The sequence below is a fragment of the Parasteatoda tepidariorum genome, chromosome 3, assembly GCF_043381705.1.
Source record: "Parasteatoda tepidariorum isolate YZ-2023 chromosome 3, CAS_Ptep_4.0, whole genome shotgun sequence".
In the NCBI taxonomy this organism is placed as follows: domain Eukaryota; kingdom Metazoa; phylum Arthropoda; class Arachnida; order Araneae; family Theridiidae; genus Parasteatoda; species Parasteatoda tepidariorum.
Genome location: NC_092206.1, coordinates 89,238,337 through 89,260,620, shown reverse-complemented (window position 1 = coordinate 89,260,620; position 22,284 = coordinate 89,238,337). Strand labels below are relative to the sequence as shown.

The 22,284-nt window shown below is 31.2% G+C and overlaps 2 protein-coding genes across 3 annotated transcripts in view; one reads left to right on the top strand and one right to left on the bottom strand.

The window, feature by feature from the left end:
- The window catches only part of LOC107440095 (glutathione S-transferase 2), a 13,524-nt gene extending 11,072 nt beyond the window's left edge, over positions 1–2,452 (top strand). Inside the window, exons 3-4 of one of the 2 annotated variants that reach the window (XM_071178955.1) lie at positions 671–809; positions 2,274–2,452. In XM_071178955.1, coding sequence (XP_071035056.1) covers positions 671–809; positions 2,274–2,447 — 313 coding nt within the window. In that variant the 3' untranslated portion in view covers positions 2,448–2,452. Of the gene's footprint in view, positions 1–667; positions 810–2,273 lie in introns of both variants that reach the window. The other variant, XM_016052903.4, reaches the window with a different exon arrangement.
- The window catches only part of LOC107440145 (glutathione S-transferase 1), a 115,809-nt gene that overhangs the window by 80,879 nt on the left and 12,646 nt on the right, over positions 1–22,284 (bottom strand). The window contains exons 3-4 of the mRNA XM_016052985.4: positions 19,751–19,892; positions 17,447–17,613 (exon numbers count right to left, since the gene is read on the bottom strand). Coding sequence (XP_015908471.3) covers positions 17,447–17,613; positions 19,751–19,892 — 309 coding nt within the window. The remainder of the gene's footprint in view (positions 1–17,446; positions 17,614–19,750; positions 19,893–22,284) is intronic.

Here is a 22,284-nt window from a genome sequence, read left to right as displayed (position 1 = left end):
TATATATATAAGAAAATTATTAAAATAACATAATTTTAAAAAATATTTAAAAAAAAATTTAATTTTGAAAAAAAAGTTATTAAAAAGCCAGAAAGCCAAAATGTGGAAAATATGTAATCTTAACATCAGCTCACACGATTATATCCGCAAAAAGGAGTGCTTTCTAATATTATATCAATATAGCCAAAGCATCTATATAGAGCCATATCAATATAGAGGATCACTCAAAAAATTGAAACGAAAATAGAACACATTAAGTGAAAAATATACAAAATAAAACAAATCAAGTAAAAAACAGAAAATAAAATGTAAGAAAAATACAGAACAAAACACAAAACGTAATCTAAAAAACGAGTAGTTAATTCAAATGAACTTACACGTACTGGAATCTTTCAAAAATGAATTAAAATATTTTCGTAATAAGATTGGCAGATAACGAAATCTGAAAACAGAAGCGCAAATAGAGTTTGAATCGTAAATAAAGGGATCTTTTTATCCTTTTTGTCTTTATTGTGCTATATACGAAATGATTATTAATTAATATTATTATAATTTTACATAAATTATAATTACAAAAGAGACTTATTGTAAATTTGAAAAAAAGGATGGATTATTATTATTATTTTTTTTTTATGAAATCCTGAGAAGTTTTTTATTTTTATTTTAGTAGAGCGATACTCAAATATCTTGTGAACCAGTATGCACCAAACAGTCTTCTCTATCCTAAAAATCCCAAAATAAGAGCTACAGTGGACAGATTGCTTTATTTTGATATAGATGTCCTTTATAAAGCGCAGCAAGAGGTTTTGGTAAGTATTATGGGTGCATGTTGTTTTACGTACAGTAAGTTACAGAAGCGGGTGTGGAAAAAGTACAGCCTTTAATGATTTAACCAACAACTGATTATTATTTAAATGAGTAAAATATCTCTTATCAATTTCTGGTGAATCACTATAAAGGTCAATCATGGTTGCTTGAAATAAAATACCTCAAAATCATATAATTGGAATTGCTCTTACGTTTCATTTATCTACAAAAGTAACTTTGATTCTTTTAACCCCTCACTCACCATCAATCATTCCTCGCTACTCTCTTGTCTGTTTAATAAATTTTTTTAAAACTTTAACATTAATCAAAGTAGCATATTTTTAAGACAAATTTAAAAAGAAATTTGCTGGATGTTCTGTATTCACCGCCCTTAATATAGGATTTTAGAGTCCTTATTTTGTTTTGTTTCTGTTTAACCAAATAAAGTATGCCCATTAGAGATCACAAAATATTATTCATGCAACGAAGAAGCAGAAACGATATCGAAATGTGACGAATAATTAGCAGGGAATGTGAGAATGAGCCTGTTTCGCTACAAATTTCTTTACCATCTGAGAAGTGCATCGTTTAACGGTTGACAATCGCTTAATGGTTGATTTTTCGATTCATTCGAATCATAATTTTTTAATGTAGTCATTCTTCTCTTAATAACAGTTCTGTTACAAATATTTTAAACATATCTATCGGACAATTAAATGACAACGCATAAGTTAAAACATTAAAGAATAATAAAATAAAAATTCAAGATTTTTACGAACGTAGGGAAAGTTCTTGCTGAATGTGGTTTTGACCATTCTGCTTAAAATACACTTATACAATTCTCAGTTTCTAAATGTATATTTTATAAAGATTTTTATTTTGATGAAAAAGTGACAAAAATATTTTCGGTGCAGCGCTGGAAAATATTTTGTATTAAAATAAAAAGTAACTTGTTTTCAAAACATTTGAATTCCACAGAGAATCGTTTTTTTATAACAGAGAGAGAAGCCAGGAATATCTTCACTCTTATTTTTAAATGAATACCGAAATTTTTTTTGAATATGTTTTCGAACGCCATAGTTAGAGCAACTTGGGACGGACTCCAAAAGCTTCCTGTCCCATGAAAAACACCCATAACCTTTCAAATCTCCTAAACAAGCTGAGAAAGGATTAAAGGTGACTATTAGTAGCACTTTCTAGGCAACCAAACTGGTTTTACTAATTAATCCGGTCCTCCTTAAAAATAATTTGCCAGTTTTGATAACGTTTTTAACTTTTCCCCGTTTAAATTTTAGTAAGCGAAGCGTAATGCGTACGTTCTTTAATTTAATTTTTAACAAAAATGGTAAAATTATGTATGAAAAGCGATGCTTTATTTGAACATCCTCTACATTAAGGGTGGTTATAGTGGAACACCCTGTATTCTCTTTTGAACTTCATCCTATACAAATAATTTCCTATTGCAGTACCCTACCATTTCTAAAGGAGAAACTGCCGATTCGGAAAAGCAAGAAGCTTACAAAAAGGCCTTAGAATATTTAGAGATGTTCCTTTCCAAGACTGCTTACGTAGCTGGTAATTCTGTGACGATTGCCGATTATTCTATCTTGGCTAGCATTACGTCGACTGAGGTATGCTAATTTATCTTTTCATGCACTATTTTACTTCACTGAATTCATCTTCATTGTGTTGTTTCATTTTTAAATCATGTTATGAAATAATAATCAGAATAAATATACACCTCTATGTTTTGCGTTATAGAAAAGGAGAATAAGCCTCCAGGTATAGGGAAAAAGAGAAAATGATATTATAGTAAAAAGAGAAACGGGGAGAATAATATTCTATTCAAAATATGTTTCGAATCAAAATAGTTTTTGTTTTAGGAGATAAGCTGTAAGTTTAAGAAAATATTCATATGTGTGCGTCGATTTGGAATAATATATTCATCAATTTCTTCAATATACATTTATAATTATCAATAATACTTGGATATTCCGTCAAAAATTCCGTGCTTGCTAAGCAATAGAAGAAAATTGGAGAATTAAAAATCTTAATATCATATATAGTAACCTAAGTGCAAAATCTCTATCTGCTGAGCTAATCTCTAATATGACAGAGCTCATTAAAAAGAAGAACCTTATAAATATTTCTGTAAAAGATTTATAAAAATTTAAAAATATAAAAACAAATATGCTGGATATTATGGAATCTAATCAAAATTCAGATACAATAAAGCACTTTTTAATCCTTTTCGTTACTAGAGCCGTATTCAGCCGGCATCCACACGATGACCTATGTGCACAAGTGCCGTATTCAGCCGGCATCCACACGATGACCTATGTGCACAAGTGCCGTATTTAGCCGGCTTCCACGCGATGACCTATCTGTACGAGTGCCGTATTTAGCCGGCTTCCACGCGATGACCTATGTGCACGAGTGCCGTATTTAGCCAGCTTCCACGCGATGACCTATCTGTACGAGTGCCGTATTTAGCCGGCTTCCACGCGATGTCCTATCTGTACGAGTGCCGTATTTAGCCAGCTTCCACGCGATGACCTATGTGTACGAGTGCCGTATTTAGCCGGCATCCACGCGATGACCTATGTGCACGAGAGCTGCATGTAGCCAGTTTCCACGCGATAACCTGTGCGTACGAATGCCGTATTTAGCCGACGCTAGCTTGATACTGCTTGATAACTAATAGTATCACCGAAAGCATATTTTGTGTGCTATTTCAATCTGTTTTGAAAATCAATTTCATTTTTATTTATAATACTTGAAAAATTTCCAAACATATTGTTATGTAACGCTTGGATAAGAAAATTCGTGCATCAGCTTACCGACATGCAATGTGCACAGTTCAGCGGAGTGGAAAGAGTGGTTAGTAGGTTATGCACATGGATTATTCTCAAATAGGTGGCAGTTTAAGTAAAAAATGACAAGAAATTAGTAATAATTAATTAAAAATTGAAAAGTTACTCATCCATTAGGATATTTCAAATTTAACGAAAAATATCAGTTAAAATTAGAAAAATTTATTTATTTTAAAATGCAGTGGATAAAACACTTGTAAAGGGTTGTTTGAAATATTTTTTATTTTTTATTTTTTTATTATCTATAACTAAGACAGAATGTTTTTAGAACATTTAAATGTTACTGCTGTGGGATGTTTTTTTTGTTTACTTTCAACTATAAGAAAAACATGAAACAATTCACATTAAAATAAGTTTATGAATAAAGCATCTGTAGGGGTTTTTTTCTCTTTTTTTTTAAAACTATTACTAAGACGGATTCTTTACAAGATGGGGCAGCAAATATATAATTTAGTATTAAAATTTAGCTATTTAAGGAAAATTCAATTTCGGACACCTGCTCATGTCATCAAAAATAAAATATCAATAATAAATAATCTCACTGCTTTTTATATTTATTAAATATTTTTGAACTAATTTCTTAAACGCTTATCAATTTTTTCAAATTTAACTGCATGTTTTTCTCTCTAGTTGGAGTCGATTTGTATCATTTTTTTTATTATATCTGCCATCAGTGTCGTGTAGAGCTGTGTTTATGAATAAGGTAAACTCATCGACCCTGAAAAGAGGAGTGTATCAATGCAGACTTTGAAGGAAAAAAAAAGAACATGATTTGATGATATTAAATCGAATTGTAAAAATCTTAGATCGATGTGCGGATCTGAGAAAAAAGCGGGTCACCCTGAATAACTTTTGATCTAATGATCGGATATTCCAATTCTAAAACTTCAAAATATGCTAATTAATAAGTGAAGACGATATTTATAGTTATGAAATCAGGCACAAAAACATGCAAAAAAGCCTTTATCTTCGATGGATTTGGATTTCTGGCCCCCAAAATATAGGGGGTAGCAGCAATCTGGGAAATATGGTCCCAATAGCTTGGTCAGGAGAGAGATCTTAAGTTTGGAACTCTTAATGTTGATTTTATTTTTTCCGTATTTCGCCATATTTCCAAACCTTTTTAAGCGAATTGAAACATTTTTGCTCACAATTATAAAATTCGTTTATCAAACGATTATTCAATACGAAAAAATCTTTTTAGTAAAGATTTATTATTTTTTCTTATTTTATTTTATAGTAGTTGAAGCATTTTTGAATTGTACGGTGTGTAATTTTTTAAAATCATTTCAAAAAATGTAATTTCACATGGCAAAATGCGAAACCTAATCAAAATTGGTCGAATAGTTCCTGCGAAATCGAATTTTAAAGAAGACGTATTTCTAGAATTCGATTTCTCAGGATTTTCTCTCTGATTTTGCTCAAGTCTGAACTTTAAACCTCTTTCCTAACCAAACGAGTGGAACCATATTTCCTTGATAGCTGCTAACCCCTATATTTTAGGAGCAAGAAACCTTAATCCGTCGAAAAAAGGTACGTTTATCCAGAGAAAATACGGTTTTGAGCCTGATTTATGAATTTATAATATCGTCTGCACTAATAAATTGTCATATTTGAGGTCACCTCCCCGAACCATTAAGATTGAGTCCTAAAACGTGAAGATCCGATCATTAGATCAAAAGTTATTCTGGGTGGTTTGTTTATTTTTTGCGTTCTGTATATACATAAAAATTTAATAAAGGGACACATCCTCTTCCAAGATTAAAATTTTTCACTCAATATTTGTGTGATCAAATTAACGATTAAAAAAATAAATTTTTTTTTTGTGTGTCTGAAATCTAAAAAAATGTCTCTATTTCAAGTGAGCTTTAACGTTTCCTTGATATGAAAACTGCTACCAATTCATCCCTTACTCATCTCCCCGCAGAAGAAATATACGGCCCTATCGCTGACCGATGGGATAAATTCTTGGTTATAGATAATTGANTAGTATCCTTTTGATTCATTCAATTTTAACTAATGTAGGATGTTTTATTCGCATTTAAATATTATCAGTGCATGATGCTTTATTTATATTTGACTACCACCTCATACATTGTTATTATTCCCATTAAGCTATTACTATTGTTTTATTCATATTAAACTGTTGTTGCAGGATGTTATCTTATTCCTATTAACTATTACTGAAGCAGGATGTTTTATTCTTATTTAGCTATTAACTATTTAATATTTTATCTTCGCTCTTAGTTATAACCAATACAGGATGAAATTCATGCGTTCGTATTATCGCTCTCACACATCTTAGTATTACTGCTGCAGGACTATTATTCATGTTAAACCACTACTATTGATGGATGGTTGATTCAGTATTCTAACAATTTCTACATTAACTTTGTCAATAAAACTATTTCGGAAGCATGTTTTATAAAATTTATAGAATTATTATAACCAAAAATCCAATAAAAATTGCAAATTTAAATAAAATAAAATTTGCGAGTTATTTTAAAAGAAATAATGCTTGTACGCTGACCTATAGAAATAATAGCAATTATTTTGCGAAATATCTTTTCCTGTTACTTCGAATATAGCCTTTTGTTTCCGATGTATCTAATTGCTAACGTCTTAAAAACAAAAAATTGCTTCTTTGTGGAATTACAAACTTTATATTTCACATCAAAATAAAATTCCAAACATAGAATAAAATTATATTTTCTACCGATTCATTATTCTTAATGCGCATTACAGCCCTATTGTTTCATTATAGCGAAGGCTTCCTCCAAACAGAGCGATCCAAAACCAGATTTTGCTCTCTACTCTCACGGTTCTAAGATCTCTTTCAACGCATTCTAACCACCTATTTGTGATCCATCTTTTATTTTTTCCCCCTTTTTTAAGAATATTAGTCGTCCCGTAGGGTCAAAATTTTAATACCCATAGACATGTGCCAGCCATCAAATCCTACACGATTTAATTACTCTTGCAATGTTTGGTTAGCGATATTTACTGTATTGTTCAAGATTATATCTGATTCTCCAGATGTTATTTTTATTTACTGTTCCCGAAAAGGAGAACTTTACTCTGAGGGCAGAATTTTTCGTACAAATATTTGCCGTTTTTTTCCTCTTCAGATTGGCTGATTCATTACAGGCATAATTTTTGAAAGGCTAACATATGTTTTAATCAAAATGATCAACATCATAAGAAGCAGCGAAACTGTGATGAAATTTTACAACAGCGACTTGCGAACATTAAAAAATTTCGTTCAAAGATTCTCGATCGCTTCGATTGCTTAAAATAAAATAATAAATAATTAAGACAAATAATAATAATGTTTATTATAAGGTAGTTTAAATTCCCATTATTCAATTAATTTAGTTAAAATTCTGCCAGGAAAGATCAAAAAAATTTTCAAAGGACCAAACCTATCAAAGTCATTAAAATGCGTCATTAAAATTACTTCATTAAAATACAAACACAATAGATTTAAAATATTCGAGAAAAAGTATTAAATTGATCTACTTCTTGATGAAGCTGTCTATTGCACTACATATCTCGTTATAACAAATATTATATCTTTACCTATTTTTCAATTAACTTAAAATTTTAACAGAGCAGATTAAATAATTCCTTGTTAAAAAAAAGATCTAACCTATTTAATCATCCATTCGTTAAAATCAGAGCAAAATAGATTTAACAGATTGAAATAGTATTTGGATGATCCAGTTCTTGGTGAAGTTGACTATTGGACTATAGACTATATACGAGTATCTCGTTATAACAAGCATTTCATCCTGGCCTATTTCTTAATTAATTTAGTTAAAAGTCTGTCAGAATAGATTAAGCAATTCTTTGGAAAAAAGATCTAACCTACCTAATCGTTTATTTGTCAAAATAAGAACAGAATAGATTAAACAGATTCTTGATAACGTACTATCTTGACCTATTTTTTCATAAGGTTTCCTATTGAACTACAGACCATATATGTCCTAATAACAAATATTGTTTTTTAAACTACCTTTTAACTAATTTCGTTAAAATTCTAATAGAACAAAGCCATTCTTCTAAAAAAAATGATTTAACCCTATCTATACGTTTTTCTGAAGATACTACAAAAAACGTGAAATTATGGTTTACTTTTTCATGAGACTTCCTAATTAGACGATAGACAGTATATTTCCTCATAACAAATATTATATTTTGACCTATTTCCCAATTAATTTAGTTGAATTCTGACTAGAAACAGATAAAACGATTCCTTTAAAAAAAAGAAGATCTAGCGTTCCATTATTTATTAGAATAATTTCTTTCCAGATATTGAGGTTCACTAGACAACGAAATAATAATAGCGCGTTTCATTATAAGGCTTTCTGTATTCCGCCCAATGCGATATTAATAACACTGTGCTGAATTGTAGAAGCCGTTTCTTGAAATGCTATTCTGGAATTGATCGTGTAAGATAGATCACGAAAAGGTTGTCATTCAGCAGAATCAAAAGATGTTTCCCACGAGAAATATTAGATGGATGGCCATTAAGAAGAATAAATACACGCCTTTCAGTTGATTAGAATTTATTCCAAATGCAATAAACTAAACTAGTTTCTCTTTCGTCTGACAGTTATGATTCTGTAAAGTTTGCATCAGTATTTAATCCTGAAAGTGCAGAGAAATTTATTTTCTTCAGCAACATAATTTCGGGCTTTCTTCATGTTAAAAATCAATGCAATAAATTACGGTGACGTGATGACATCTGGCTGGGATAATTAGGATTGGCTAAACTGAAAAGTTGCCAAATTTTTAGATTCTTATTGCAGCAAAATCAATATAATGTTTAGAATTTATTTTCTTGGTTAGTTGAACTAATAGTTTCATTAAAAAAAGGATATTTCTTTTAATATTTTTAAGTACTGTGTTTCTGTAATAAAATAGTTTTGTACATCTGACTTCTTGACATATAAGTAGTTCAAGTTCAAATCGTATATATGTCTGATTGGTTCATATCGCTTTTGTAAACCAGGACCTACCATATTGTTGTCACAAAATAATGTCAGTGTCATATAGATAATAGGTTAACCCTTTAATGCAAACTTTTTATTAAACATATTTTGAATATTGTTTTATTATGTTCTATTAGTTTAGGTAATAAAATTGTTTAGATACGACTTCTGACACAAGCAGTTCAGGTTCAAATCGTATGTATGTCTAATTGGTTCATATTGCTTTTGTAAGCCAACACCCACCATATTGCTGACACAAAATGTCAGTGATTAACCTATTATACAGATAATAGGTTAACCATTTGATGCAAAATTTTTATTAAACATATTTTGCATATTGTTTTATTATGTTCTATTAATTTAGGTAATCAAATGGCTTAGTAGATGTGACTTCTGACATAAGCAGTTCGTTCAGGTTCAAATCGTATGTATGTCTAATTGGTTCATATTGCTTTTGTAAGCCAACATCCACCATATTGCTGACACAAAATGTCAGTGATTAACCTATTATACAGATAATAGGTTAACCATTTGATGCAAAATTTTTATTAAACATATTTTGCATATTGTTTTATTATGTTCTATTAATTTAGGTAATCAAATGGCTTAGTAGATGTGACTTCTGACATAAGCAGTTCGTTCAGGTTCAAATCGTATGTATGTCTAATTGGTTCATATTGCTTTTGTAAGCCAACATCCACCATATTGCTGACACAAAATGTCAGTGATTAACCTATTATACAGATAATAGGTTAACCATTTGATGCAAAATTTTTATTAAACATATTTTGCATATTGTTTTATTATGTTCTATTAATTTAGGTAATCAAATGGCTTAGTAGATGTGACTTCTGACATAAGCAGTTCGTTCAGGTTCAAATCGTATGTATGTCTAATTGGTTCATATTGCTTTTGTAAGCCAACATCCACCATATTGCTGACACAAAATGTCAGTGATTAACCTATTATACAGATAATAGGTTAACCATTTGATGCAAAATTTTTATTAAACATATTTTGCATATTGTTTTATTATGTTCTATTAATTTAGGTAATCAAATGGCTTAGTAGATGTGACTTCTGACATAAGCAGTTCGTTCAGGTTCAAATCGTATGTATGTCTAATTGGTTCATATTGCTTTTGTAAGCCAACATCCACCATATTGCTGACACAAAATGTCAGTGATTAACCTATTATACAGATAATAGGTTAACCATTTGATGCAAAATTTTTATTAAACATATTTTGCATATTGTTTTATTATGTTCTATTAATTTAGGTAATCAAATGGCTTAGTAGATGTGACTTCTGACATAAGCAGTTCGTTCAGGTTCAAATCGTATGTATGTCTAATTGGTTCATATTGCTTTTGTAAGCCAACATCCACCATATTGCTGACACAAAATGTCAGTGATTAACCTATTATACAGATAATAGGTTAACCATTTGATGCAAAATTTTTATTAAACATATTTTGCATATTGTTTTNTTCCACATCCAATATTCATTTTTTAGTACTATAGGATAACTAAACTTAATATGAATTATAACCTCAATGCTAAAAGGTCAATGATAGATATATTCTATACTTTTTTGTTTTATTATTTGCTCAAAACAAAACGTTTTCAAGGTTTAAAAAAAAATAATTCCTCTTTATTTGTTTTAGAGTTTTAGCAATCCATCTCTAAGCTAGACACGGGACTCATAGTATGAGAACCTTATGTTCTATGAATTAAACTTTAAAAAGGGTATTTGAATTTTATTCTTATTACATTAAATTGCTTGCTAATGGTTCAAAAGTTTTATTTTTGTCACTATGAATCAAAACTCGATGCAACTAAATCATTTCATAATTTTAAAATTTATTTTTCTGGAAGCTCATGGAAGAGCTCACGCAAATAAAATTTCTTATTCTAATATATATTTTTATTCTTATTACATTGAAATGTTCACTAATGATTCAAAAGTTTCATTTTTGTCACTTATGAAGTAAAACTCAATGCAACTAACGCATTTTATAACATCAAAGTTATTTTTTGGAAGTTAATGGAAAAGTTCACGCAAACAACATTTGTTATTTTCATAAATAATGTTGCTCTTATTACATTGAAATGTTTACGTAAGTTTATTAATTCTACAATAGACACAAAACCCTTATAAAAATTCAGCAAAAAAGTAAGTTTTTGTTTCAACTTGCTTCTGACTCATTTTAATTAGATTTTATTTTAAAAAAATATTTAAATGTAATGATTTATAACGACAGAATCCAAGTTTTTGTGCATATAGATCGCTGGCTTACAATCAGCATGATCGGAAGTTTTAAAGTTAAATCGGATTGCTGTTCATCAGACTTTGGCCGACGAATTGGAGGTAGAACAGGTGTGTTTAAAAAACGTTTTTTTTTTCTTTTCCTAAAGCAGTGCATTTCTGAAATAGATAAAAAAACGATACCCATTTTTTTTGTTGAAACGAAAGCTGTGTGTTTGAGTAGAATCCAGAAACCAAACTACAGAGCCTAAAATGGCACAATTTAACCTCATTCAAAATTCCAAAAAGTTAAGATCCTGAGTTATAATAACAAGTCAAAATGTTGAAGCAAAACTAAATCAAAATTTGACCAATGACTAAAGGAGCCGAGTTCAGATCATTTCACAAAAAATCATTTGAAATAATTTGAATTAAGTCACGTAGAAATTAGGTGTAGAAATAGAAACCCCATCCGGCACATTACCCCCCCCCCAGAATGTAACTTCAAGTTCGAATGTAACAGCCTTTAATAATAATGCTGCACAACCCTCCAGTAATAAATTTAAAAACGAAATGGTGGAAATGGGCCCTAAAGAAATGGACCTCGAATGCCTTTAAAAACTAATTTGTAATATTTACTTTTATTTAAGCGTCCTTACAGGTCCTTTTGTAGGAAATGGCTTCTTTATGGCCGTTTTTAGAGGCTCCGTCATCATAGGAAATGATGCTTTTTTGCGAAAAATAACTGCTATTGGTTTGCAACAGTTACTCTCCTGGCTGTTAGGCCAAGTTTAGCCTATCTGAAGCCACCACTGCCGATGCTTATTTTGAAAATAGCCCAAAGCGTCAATATGGAGAAAAGCCACAGTTTTTCAAAAATAAAAAGTGTTTGTGGCCTAAATTTTTAATATTTGAAAACTTACCTCAATGCTGCATTATCTGGGCTCATGCAAATTTGCAAAAATTTGGAATAAGGCAATAATTTAAAAAAAATTCAAAATTCAATTAAAAATTGGTGATTTTTAGAAACTCTTAATAACTTAGTAAATATTTATGTTATTTCTCTGTTCTAAAGCCCCAGATGGTATATATAATTTAAAATTACTGCTTTGCTTTAACTATAAAGCAGCAGAGTTTCGAAAAACCATGGTGATGCATTGGACGCTGTGGCTTACATAGGATATATTTTATGTTCAAATTTTAAAAAAGAAGAAATGAATTTGACTCCACGAATAGAAATGAGAATGGATCTCACTTCAATGAGGAACTTACACCTGAAAAAACATAACCACCTCACTTATTCATGAACACTGCCAGAGATTTTTTTGAAACTTCAGTTTCAAAACATTTCAGTTTAAAAAAAATTTTTTTTTTCTTCAAAGAACTGAAAAGAAAGAGATGAATATTTTAGAGGTGCTACTGAGTGTTGAAAAAATTCAGATCTCGAGTTACATAAACAATAATTAAATATGAATACAGAAAATTAGTTGAAGCTAAAAAAGTAAGGTAAGTTTGAAAACAAAAATTAGTATAGATGTCCTGTCTCTAATACTTAGCGACAAGTAATGTTGAAGCTTCTGGACTATCAACTGTGTTTCTAAATACATAAATACATAACTGTGTTTTCTTTTCCAACACAGATACCTGTTTCGGACCCCGTCTCTTTGGAAAAAACTGAAGAAAAGAACAAATTATTTTATTTTATAAGTAGTTTCATTTCATTGTATGAATTGTTTGTGTGTTTTTATGTATTTTTCAAATTTCTGTTTACTGTTCTATTTTGTCTTTTATTTTGAAAAGAAACAAACAATATTTCTATGAAGTGCATTTCCTATTTTGATTTAATTATGTCAATTAAGAATGTAATTTCATAATAATGGTGATTGGATCAAATCCAAAAGATAAATGGTTCGAAGATGAACCAAATTATAAATAAGGTTAAGTAAAGGTAAGTAGTGCTTAGTTTCGAAACCGGTGTTGAACAGCCGACCCAATTTTGAGTTAAAGAATACTAAAGCTCAACTCCGTGGCATTGTAATTTTGGACCTAATTCAGAAGACAAGGAATCGAGCATGGGGTCAAACAAAACTTCACGGAGGACTTTTTGAGGAAACTAACCCACATTTGTGTTGCATGGAGAGGAAAAACCATGTAAACTTCCCACGGTTAGCCCGACGACAAGAGGACTCTAACTCTTAGTATTTTATGTCAACACTGTAGTTGGTGCGCACCTGGAGCAGAATTCATATCGACAGCCATCACTGGTATTCGAACATGGATCACCTTATGCGAGGCCTCATAATAGTATCTGCAGATCGTGGCTGGAGTTCCCAAGGTACTCTTCTGTAAATGAAGGTGTATTAGGCGGACCGATAAACAGAACAAGGAAGACGAAATTCACAACTAAGACGGTGTGTGTCCAGTAATCTCGTGAGCAGAGGTCTAATTTTTTTTATATGTGACAATAATTTGAAACACGGGAATAGATAATTTTAACATAGTATTTAAGCTATACATTTTTCAAACAAAAATTGACAATAAGAAAAAAATCATATTGGTCATCCGCCTCTGTTTCGCTAACAAACTTAGAAGTAATTTCATTTACTTCGTTTTTCAAGAATTCAGTATTCGAAGTACGTGAAATTATTTTTCTTTCACACAAAAATGCGACTTAGGTTGTTCCGTTTGAATGTTTATTACTTTGGTCAATCCTTAATGTTATTATCTATAAAAAACGTAGCAGGGGAACAAGCTTATTTTGTTTATAATTGCTTACCTTAAAGAAAAAATATACTTTCCATTTATGCGTCTTCTAAGTGCTGAAGTCGTATTGCTTAAAATTTCAAACATCATTTTTTTTGTTGAGTTATTTTCAGGAAAGGACTAAACAATATCTTGGCCTCAAACATGTTGTGGGCAAGGTAGGGCGTGAATACTTTTTGTACTGTAAATAATAAATTTTTTTTAATTTTAAATTTTTTCGAAAATTATCACAAATATAAGTGCTTTTTTAGTGAATATTTTTTTTAACTGTAAATAATGATTATTCATCCGTTGTTGGTGAAAAATATGATTTTACGTTCACAAAATTTGCATTTCAAATTATCATTATTTATTAATTATTCGCTTAAATTATTAATATTTTTTATTCACTAATTATTTTTTAATAGTTACTTGCACTTGACTTGATTGAATAAAAAGAAGAAGATGAAATTAGATGTTGTCACCTATAAATCTGAACAGCTTTAGCTGTCCAGATTTATATGTGACAACATCTAATTTCATCTTCTGAAAATCTCACTTACCTGGTTCCTCCAATAAAATGGAAGAATCAGGTAGGTGAGATTTTCAGAGTGTCTATAATAGGAAAAGAAGTAAATAAGTGGTATCTGAAATATTTCAAAATAGATATTTTAAAAGTCGAGGCAAATAATAATCTCGTTAATATATTTACCACTCCCTAATTTGAAATAAAAATCATATAAGCTAACTCAAAACTAATGTGTAATAGTAATGTTAAAATTAAAGCGAAAACAAGAACAAATCTGTTACATTAAACATACCTATATTGATGGGAATACTTTATATTATTTTTCCTGATTAAAAAATACCTCTGAAAATGTCACTTACGTGCTTCTCAATTCATTTATTTCCAAGCTTTTAAAAATGTAAGAGACTCAACATAGGTAAAAATATTTTCCAATTTAATGTAAGGTAAATGTTATATTATAAACTTATTCTTATCAATTTCATCCTTTATATCATAAAGTTATCCTTATCAATTTCATCTTTTATATTATAAAGTTATCTTTACATATTGCTGACAAGTAAAATTACTTCGAATTTAAAGCGTCTCACTATGTTACACTATATATTACACATTCTGTGTTCTTAAGTTTAATTTTTTAGGCATGGTTAACTTTTTTTTCAAATCTAAGTAATCGCTTTCCTTTTACTAAATGAATAGCATGCCAGTGAAGTATTCTTACATAAAATTGTAGTAATTATTTATTTTATAAACAAAATGTTTTTTTTTTATTTTATTGCTCAACACGTTAGATTCTTTGAAGGGGAAAAAAATTACAGAAACATATTTTAAGCACCTTCTTTCATTTATGAGAACAATGAAAAATCACATAAAAATTTAAAAATGAATGAAATAACAAAACAATTTTTTTTCCCTGACAATGTTAACAAATTTAAAACATTTGAAAAGTCTTTTACACACAGATTTATGAGCAATTCTAAATTTTTCAAATGAAAATTTATATCAGCGAAATAATGATTATATATAATAATTATATCTATCTATCTATCTATCTATCTATATATATATATATAATACTATACTCAGTGGCACGACAGCCCATAGAGGGCCAAGGCCTACTGTGCCCATCTCAGTTTTCTTAACCTTGGGCTCTGGGGTGCAGGAGCAGATGTTGATAAATATTTTAGTAAAATCAAAACCACTTTTAAACGAGATTATGGTACTACATTTTGAAGCAACCATTTAGTTATTTGTATTCATTAAGACAAATATGAGCGTTGACTTCAAATTAAACTCATGACTTCTGGCCCCTTAAATTTTTTGAAATTAATCTATGGCTACTTGTCTCTTTAAAAAAATTCAAATGACCTGCATGTTTTACCTANATAGTGTTTGTAAAAAGTAATATTAACATTAAGGGTCTAAACTCTAGACCACTGTCTTGACCAAACTACTGGGACCCTATTTTCAAGATTGCGGTCACCCCCTATACCTTAGGGGTCAGAAATCCGAATCCGTTAAGAAACAGGTACGTTTATTCAGAGAAAGTACGTTTTTGTGACGGATTTCGTAAATTAATATCGTCTGCACTAATTATTTAGCATTTTAGAGTCAACCGCTCGAACCATTAAGATTTTTCGATTCGCTGAATTTCTCAAAATAACTTTTGATTTTTTTCATAACTTAAAAGATTATCAGCGCTAAATACGTAGCACATTAGGTCACCTCCTTGAATCATCAAGATTGAGTCCTAGAGCGTGAAAATCCGATCTTTAGATCAAAAGGTATTCAGGGTGGGCCTTTTCTTTCAGCAGTGTGCCATATTGTTTCGAATTAACTCTTCGCAGGTGGATCAAAGCATAGAATAAATGCTATTTGTATTCAAAGTTATGCATTTGATTGAACATTCAAAAGTATGTCAATTTGGATGAATTTGAAATAAATAAGAACATAGATTGTTACAAGAAACACGTATCAAATGCAAATATTTGGATTATTAAAGTATTACAAGCTTCTCAGAATGTAACATTGTTTAGTTCAGGTTTGATTATTCATATTGTTTAGTTCTAGAAGATGTCTCTTTATTTTCTGTAGGATAACTTTGGAAAGAAAACATTAAGAGCTCATCATTTAAATTAAGGATCACTACAAAATAGAGCACAAATGACGTAATTAACAGAAAGAGTCTATGCAGTACATCGCCTCCAATTGCGACATAATAGGCATAATAAGAAGAATGAGAAATAACATAAATTCTATACGACATGACAACGTCCATGAATGCTTCTTCACGTCCATGAATGTTTCAGAGAGAGTAAAACTATAAATTTTCTTATGGAAGCTAAGAAGCGAAGTTAGCTTCTAACTTCTTATGTGGACCGAAGGTAAGATGAAGATAGTCCTTTTCAAAAATGAAGTCATGAAAGTATGCATATTAGGGGTCCTAAACTATTAATTAAAGGTGCAAAAACAACACTATCGAACAAACTTAGTCCCCCCCCCCAAAAAAAAAATGAAATAAGCAGCGCTCCACAGAATCTGAGGTACGCGGAATAGCGGTAATGTTTTACAACCAATCCGAACTGACCAGTTAACCTTAACCACTTAACCTTAAAACAAAACATCATGGTAGGGAATACTGGTCAAATGTATACAGGGAAATGACACTTTACCTTAAAGAAAACATCAGTGTAGTGTATACCGAGCAAATGTATGTGGCACTTAACCTTAAAAAGCATCATAGTAGGGTACTCGATTCAGAGATAAGTATCTCTATTGCCTCATAAGACGTGATTCAATAGGGGCCGCCATAATAATCGAAACTAAAAAATAAATAGGAAAAAAGTCGAGTGAATTAAGCTCACTCTGTGTGTAGTCGAAACTTGCCTCAGCATAATAGTAAAATGGATTTTATTAAACAAACTGATCGGCGTAATATGCACTCTATGCAAAGAAATGACCGATGTTGCCAATGGTATGAAACTTAATATCAAAGATTATGATTTTGTTAGCTAGCTGAAAAAAATGAGTCCCAGAAAAGAATTTAAATTTTGTGCTATTACGAAGTTTTCACTCTGTGCATTTTATGATATCTGCTTTTTCTATAAAAATGTTTTCATAAATAGGGCATACTATTTATAAAATAATTACGAAACAAAAAAAAAATACACTGACAGGTGAAAATACTTACAGAAGGAAAATTGAGACTTGCGACAAAAAGAAAATCAAAATACACTGACAGGTGAAAATACTTACATAAGGAAAATTTAGACTTGCGGCAATAGAAAAATCTGCAATAGTTAGGTGATTGCCAGCAACATATGAAGTCTTGCCGAGGAATCCTTCCAGAAATCCCAATGCTTTATCGATGGCTTGTTTCTTTTCAGAGTCATATTCTGGCTGTCCAAAGAAAAGTACCGGATACTGAAATAAGAAAAGGAAATCAGAGTTTTTTTTTCATTGTTGTAAATAGTCATAAAATTTGTTAATCTGTTTGTTTTTGATAATTTTTTTTAATGTTAAGCGTCTCACAGTGTCATAAAGACACAGTTTTAAGCAGAACCTCGAAGTTAGGCATCTCTGACAGGGGTCAGTGACCGGTTGGGTAACCAATTTGTTCAGCCTGTGAAGGGGCAAAGGATACGCTGAGTCAGTCTTCGTTAAACTGTTCTATGTTGTTGTTGTTTCCAATCCCAGCTGGGATAGCGGAGCTATACCAGATCCATGAGGCCGTGAGTTTTCAAAAAATCGAGGAAAAGGAGAGGTCTGTCAAGAACCTCTTCCATGGTGAAATCCAGGCAATCAAGTAGATGGCGAGGACTAGCCTTGCTGGAGTTGTACATTTTACAAGTTGGAAAACGTTTAATTTGTCCACTGAAAGTGAGACTCTTAGTATGCCCACTGACAAATCTACAGGTAGTGGTTTGGTCGGCACGTGTACCCTGAAGGTCAAGGGCTCCTCCAGAACGCTTGCGGAGATACCAATTGTGATCCGGTGGAACAAGCCAAGCTTTATTAATTTTAGATTTGCAGATAGAAAATAATTCAGAGTAAGTGAGGGCCGTGTTTGGATCGGATGGGAGGGAAGTACCTTCTTTTGTCAACTGATCAGCACGTTCGTTGCTAAAAAGACCCACTTGTGAGAGTATCCACTGAATATGGATGTCATGGGTGGCTGAGAGGGCATTTAGTAAACGAAGTATAGAGACACCAGCCCGGTCCGTTACTCTCTCCCAATTGCTCAGGTGCTGAATAGAGCTGCGACTTAAACTGTTCTATAGTGAAGTGCTCTACTTCGCGCACAGGTCTTCGGGCTACAAAGCGGCTATTACTACTAGCGGTTTATATCAACTTCATATTCTATCCTCAACAAAATAGCCTTAACTGGATGTCAAATTTTGCTGTAAAATAAGTTTTGATCCATAAATGACTAGAATTTTTTTATTGCATTTATTAAATCTTCAGAAGAGAAGTACGAAAAAGTTCCCACTAATATTAGTGAATGAGGAAAAGTCATGCATTTTTTTTCCACAACTAAGGAAAATGACAACGCATTTTGCCCTTATGTATGCAGCGCCCCTCTACGGTAGTAAGCTTAACTACTAGTTGAACGATGAACTAAACTCTCCATCTAATATATAGTTATTTCATAAACTTTTAATTTTTAATTGAATCTGAAATCTTTTTTGAATCCTTTATTTTACTTTAATTTATGAACGTTTAATTTTATTCTATATAAATATCGATCGGGTATATTAATGAAGATAAAGTGGTTTGAGATTTAATTTAACTATTTCAATATATATCTTTTTCTTATATTTATTTTCTATGTTAAATATAATGCACATTTATATGATGGACGTGAACCATTAATCCGTTCAAATAATAGACGAATAAATACGGTTAGTGTTAATACTTATATTACTGCTTTTTGATAAAGTATCATTATAAATATTTATATTATATTTATTAGCATCATTTATAATATAAATAAATTAAAAAAGAACTAGACAGAAGTAAATAAAAATATTACAGAGAAACCATATTATGGAGTGTTTACTTTTCAAAACAACGTCATGAACTAAACTTTTCTTATTAAATGAGAGATTTTACTGCAACTAGAGTAGGAAGAAACTTTGGAAACTCCGCTGCTGTGACGTCATCGCGTATGCAATAGTTTAGCATTTAGAGAAAGAGTTCAAAAACTTGCCTTTTACAAAATCGTTCAGTCCAAATAATTGCTTTTTATTTATGTATTTCATAAAATTATTACTTATCATACGAGATACCTTTAAGTAACAAATTTCCTTGCAATTTTTTGAGCTTTTTCAAAAAAATATAGGTGTAAAAAATAGAAGTTTAAGATAGCCAAAGTTTGCGCTTATATAGAAACATAATAAAATTTTGAAATTATAATTTAAAATATGTGGATAAGATTTTTATTTTATTTGACTTTAATTGTGGGATACTAAAATATCTACTCTAACAGACAGCGTGTTTGTAATACATTTTCGCAAATGCCTTATGTTTAAGTCATTTAGTAACATATCAAAATACATACCAAATATTCACCTATGGCTTTGTATAGAGTGCCGATATCAAAGTACAACAGCCTATCTACGATGGCCCTCTCTTTGGGATCTTTAGGATAGAGAGAGTTGCCTGGTGCATGCTGATCCACCAGATAACCCAGGATGGCACGACTGAAAAAATGATTAATTTTCTTAAACATTTGAAAACTAAAGGTAATATTTATATGAAAGTTAGCTCAGTGCAACTTGCGACCTACTTAGTACATTAAATACTAGCGCCGATAATAATTCCATAAATTAATTCAGTGCAATTTACTTGGTACATTAATGATTAGTATGTCTATCAGCCGGCGCCTTCGGTAGTCAGCTGGTTCTGCTCCACTGATTCGCTCTCTCTCTCTCTTCGACAGCATTGCTCTGGATACTTGGTTTTTTTATTACACGAATCTCCGTTTTGCAACTACTATTAAATTATCTTATACAGTAGATTAATCAGTAGAGCTTTTTCCACGCATTGGTACTCCCCTACGTACCCACTGCGTCGCTGCTCTTAATTAAACATGGCAGCGTAGTTCTGGATGCTCGATTCTCCCTAACAGATTCACCGCTCTCCGAATTCTTATTGATTGTTGTTGTTGTTGTTGTCTTATGCCATTTGTCAATACTGACAAGCCCATTTTAAAGGCAGAGAAGTGCTCTTCTTGTTTTCGAGTGGAGCTTCGGCTTCTGCCACACACATACGTCGCAGCCCGTTTTACACATTCACACACCATCCATCCGCAGATCGTAATTGTGACTTGAACAAGAGCACGCTCAATCTCCGATCCATTACCCCTAGAGTTATCGATTCGTAATGGGAACTTGGAGAATTTTATGATCCCGACAGATTTAGCAATCAGCAGTTGCCATTTTTTGCATGAGGAGTCTTTGACCGGTGGGGATCGAATTAACGACCTTCTTATTGATTATTGATTAACGCCTTAATGGATCATGAAACTTGATTTTATTAAGCATAAACAAAAATGACTGAAGTCACAAGGAATAAAGAAATTCATGCTGAAATAATGTAGTTTAAAATTTACAATGCTATTTAGGTAGATATTTTTGTAATTTAAAGATGCTATTCTTACTTTTATTTTAAAAAAAACGTCTTGGATAAGGACTTTGAGATCTAGACTGACGAATCCATATCTGCCTTAGTGTTAAGTCTCATACCAGCAATGTTCGGAATACACAGATATGGAAACCCATTGAAATTTGTGAAAAATTTTTCAGAATAGTAACAAAAACATTTTTTTGTCAATCTGCATCATAATTCATGATCACACAGAAGTAGACAGAATACATGGGCGACAGGTCGCATATTTGACTATAGCAATTCCTTTTTAAAATTAGAATTAAACTTAACGTAACGTAACCATTAACGAAACAAAATGTAACGTAATTTATGTTGAATTGAAATAAATACATCTAATCATTTCAAATATTGAAAGAATAATTTATTATTGAAGTAATGCGCACTCTTAAATGGGAGTAAAATGCAGAAGGTATTTGTGAACAAACATGAGAGAACAAAAATACATCAGAAACATTAGGGATATCTTATAAAGGGCACTTTCTCGCTGGAAAGTAAAGACCGCTTTCTATTGCACAAATATAAATGTAGAATGAATATGGCCAGATGCCCTGGCCTCTGTAATTGGCCATCATTTTTCAAAGTTCTCTGGGACACAACTCTAATCAAAATAAGAATCCTCAATTTAATAACAGAAAAGTGCTCATCGATGTAGATAGAAATTGTACGTAAAAGATTCTAGAAAATAGGGCTGCATAAAAAAATGAATTGTTATTAGTGCTGTCACGAATTGATATGATAACAATGAAAACGGTGCCCTTGAAAAAAGTGATTAAACATAACGGCAAGAGCTTTTTTCAAATGTAAAATATACATTTCATAGTTAAAATTGAATTTATATTTACTTTTGTTAAATCGTAAACCATAATCTTGATTCATTAATAATTTTTAATTTGTAATATTTTATACATTGCAAAGAAAATTGGAAAAAGGTTGTAAGTGACATATTTGAAGCAATTGAAGTTTCTCGGATAAAACCTCATTTTTGTCTTATTTTAGAACACAACTTCAATTTACTTAGCTAAATCTTTAAATTTCACAAATCTCAATGAAGGAAGACAGTGGGTGACAATCTTTGTATGTTTTTGGAGTAAAAGAAAGTTCTAGTGCATTTTGCATCAAAAAGTGAACAATTATTGATAGAACTCTTATTTTTGCAGCATATTTAAACGTCGAATGTGTGAACTGTGAAATACAATTCGACAGTTTTAATTAGTTTTAAGGAATAATAATAGGTTCTGTCAATCGGAGTCCTGGTGGCTCAAGGTATAGAGTTTTCTCCTCCCAATGAGATGGCCCGGGTTCGAATACCAGCGATGGCAGGTCGATAAGAATTCTCACACTGACTGCAGTGCTGGCGTAAAATATCCATTGTGTTAGGCGGATCATGGGTTAGAGTCCCCTTATCGTCAGGCTAACCGTGGAAGG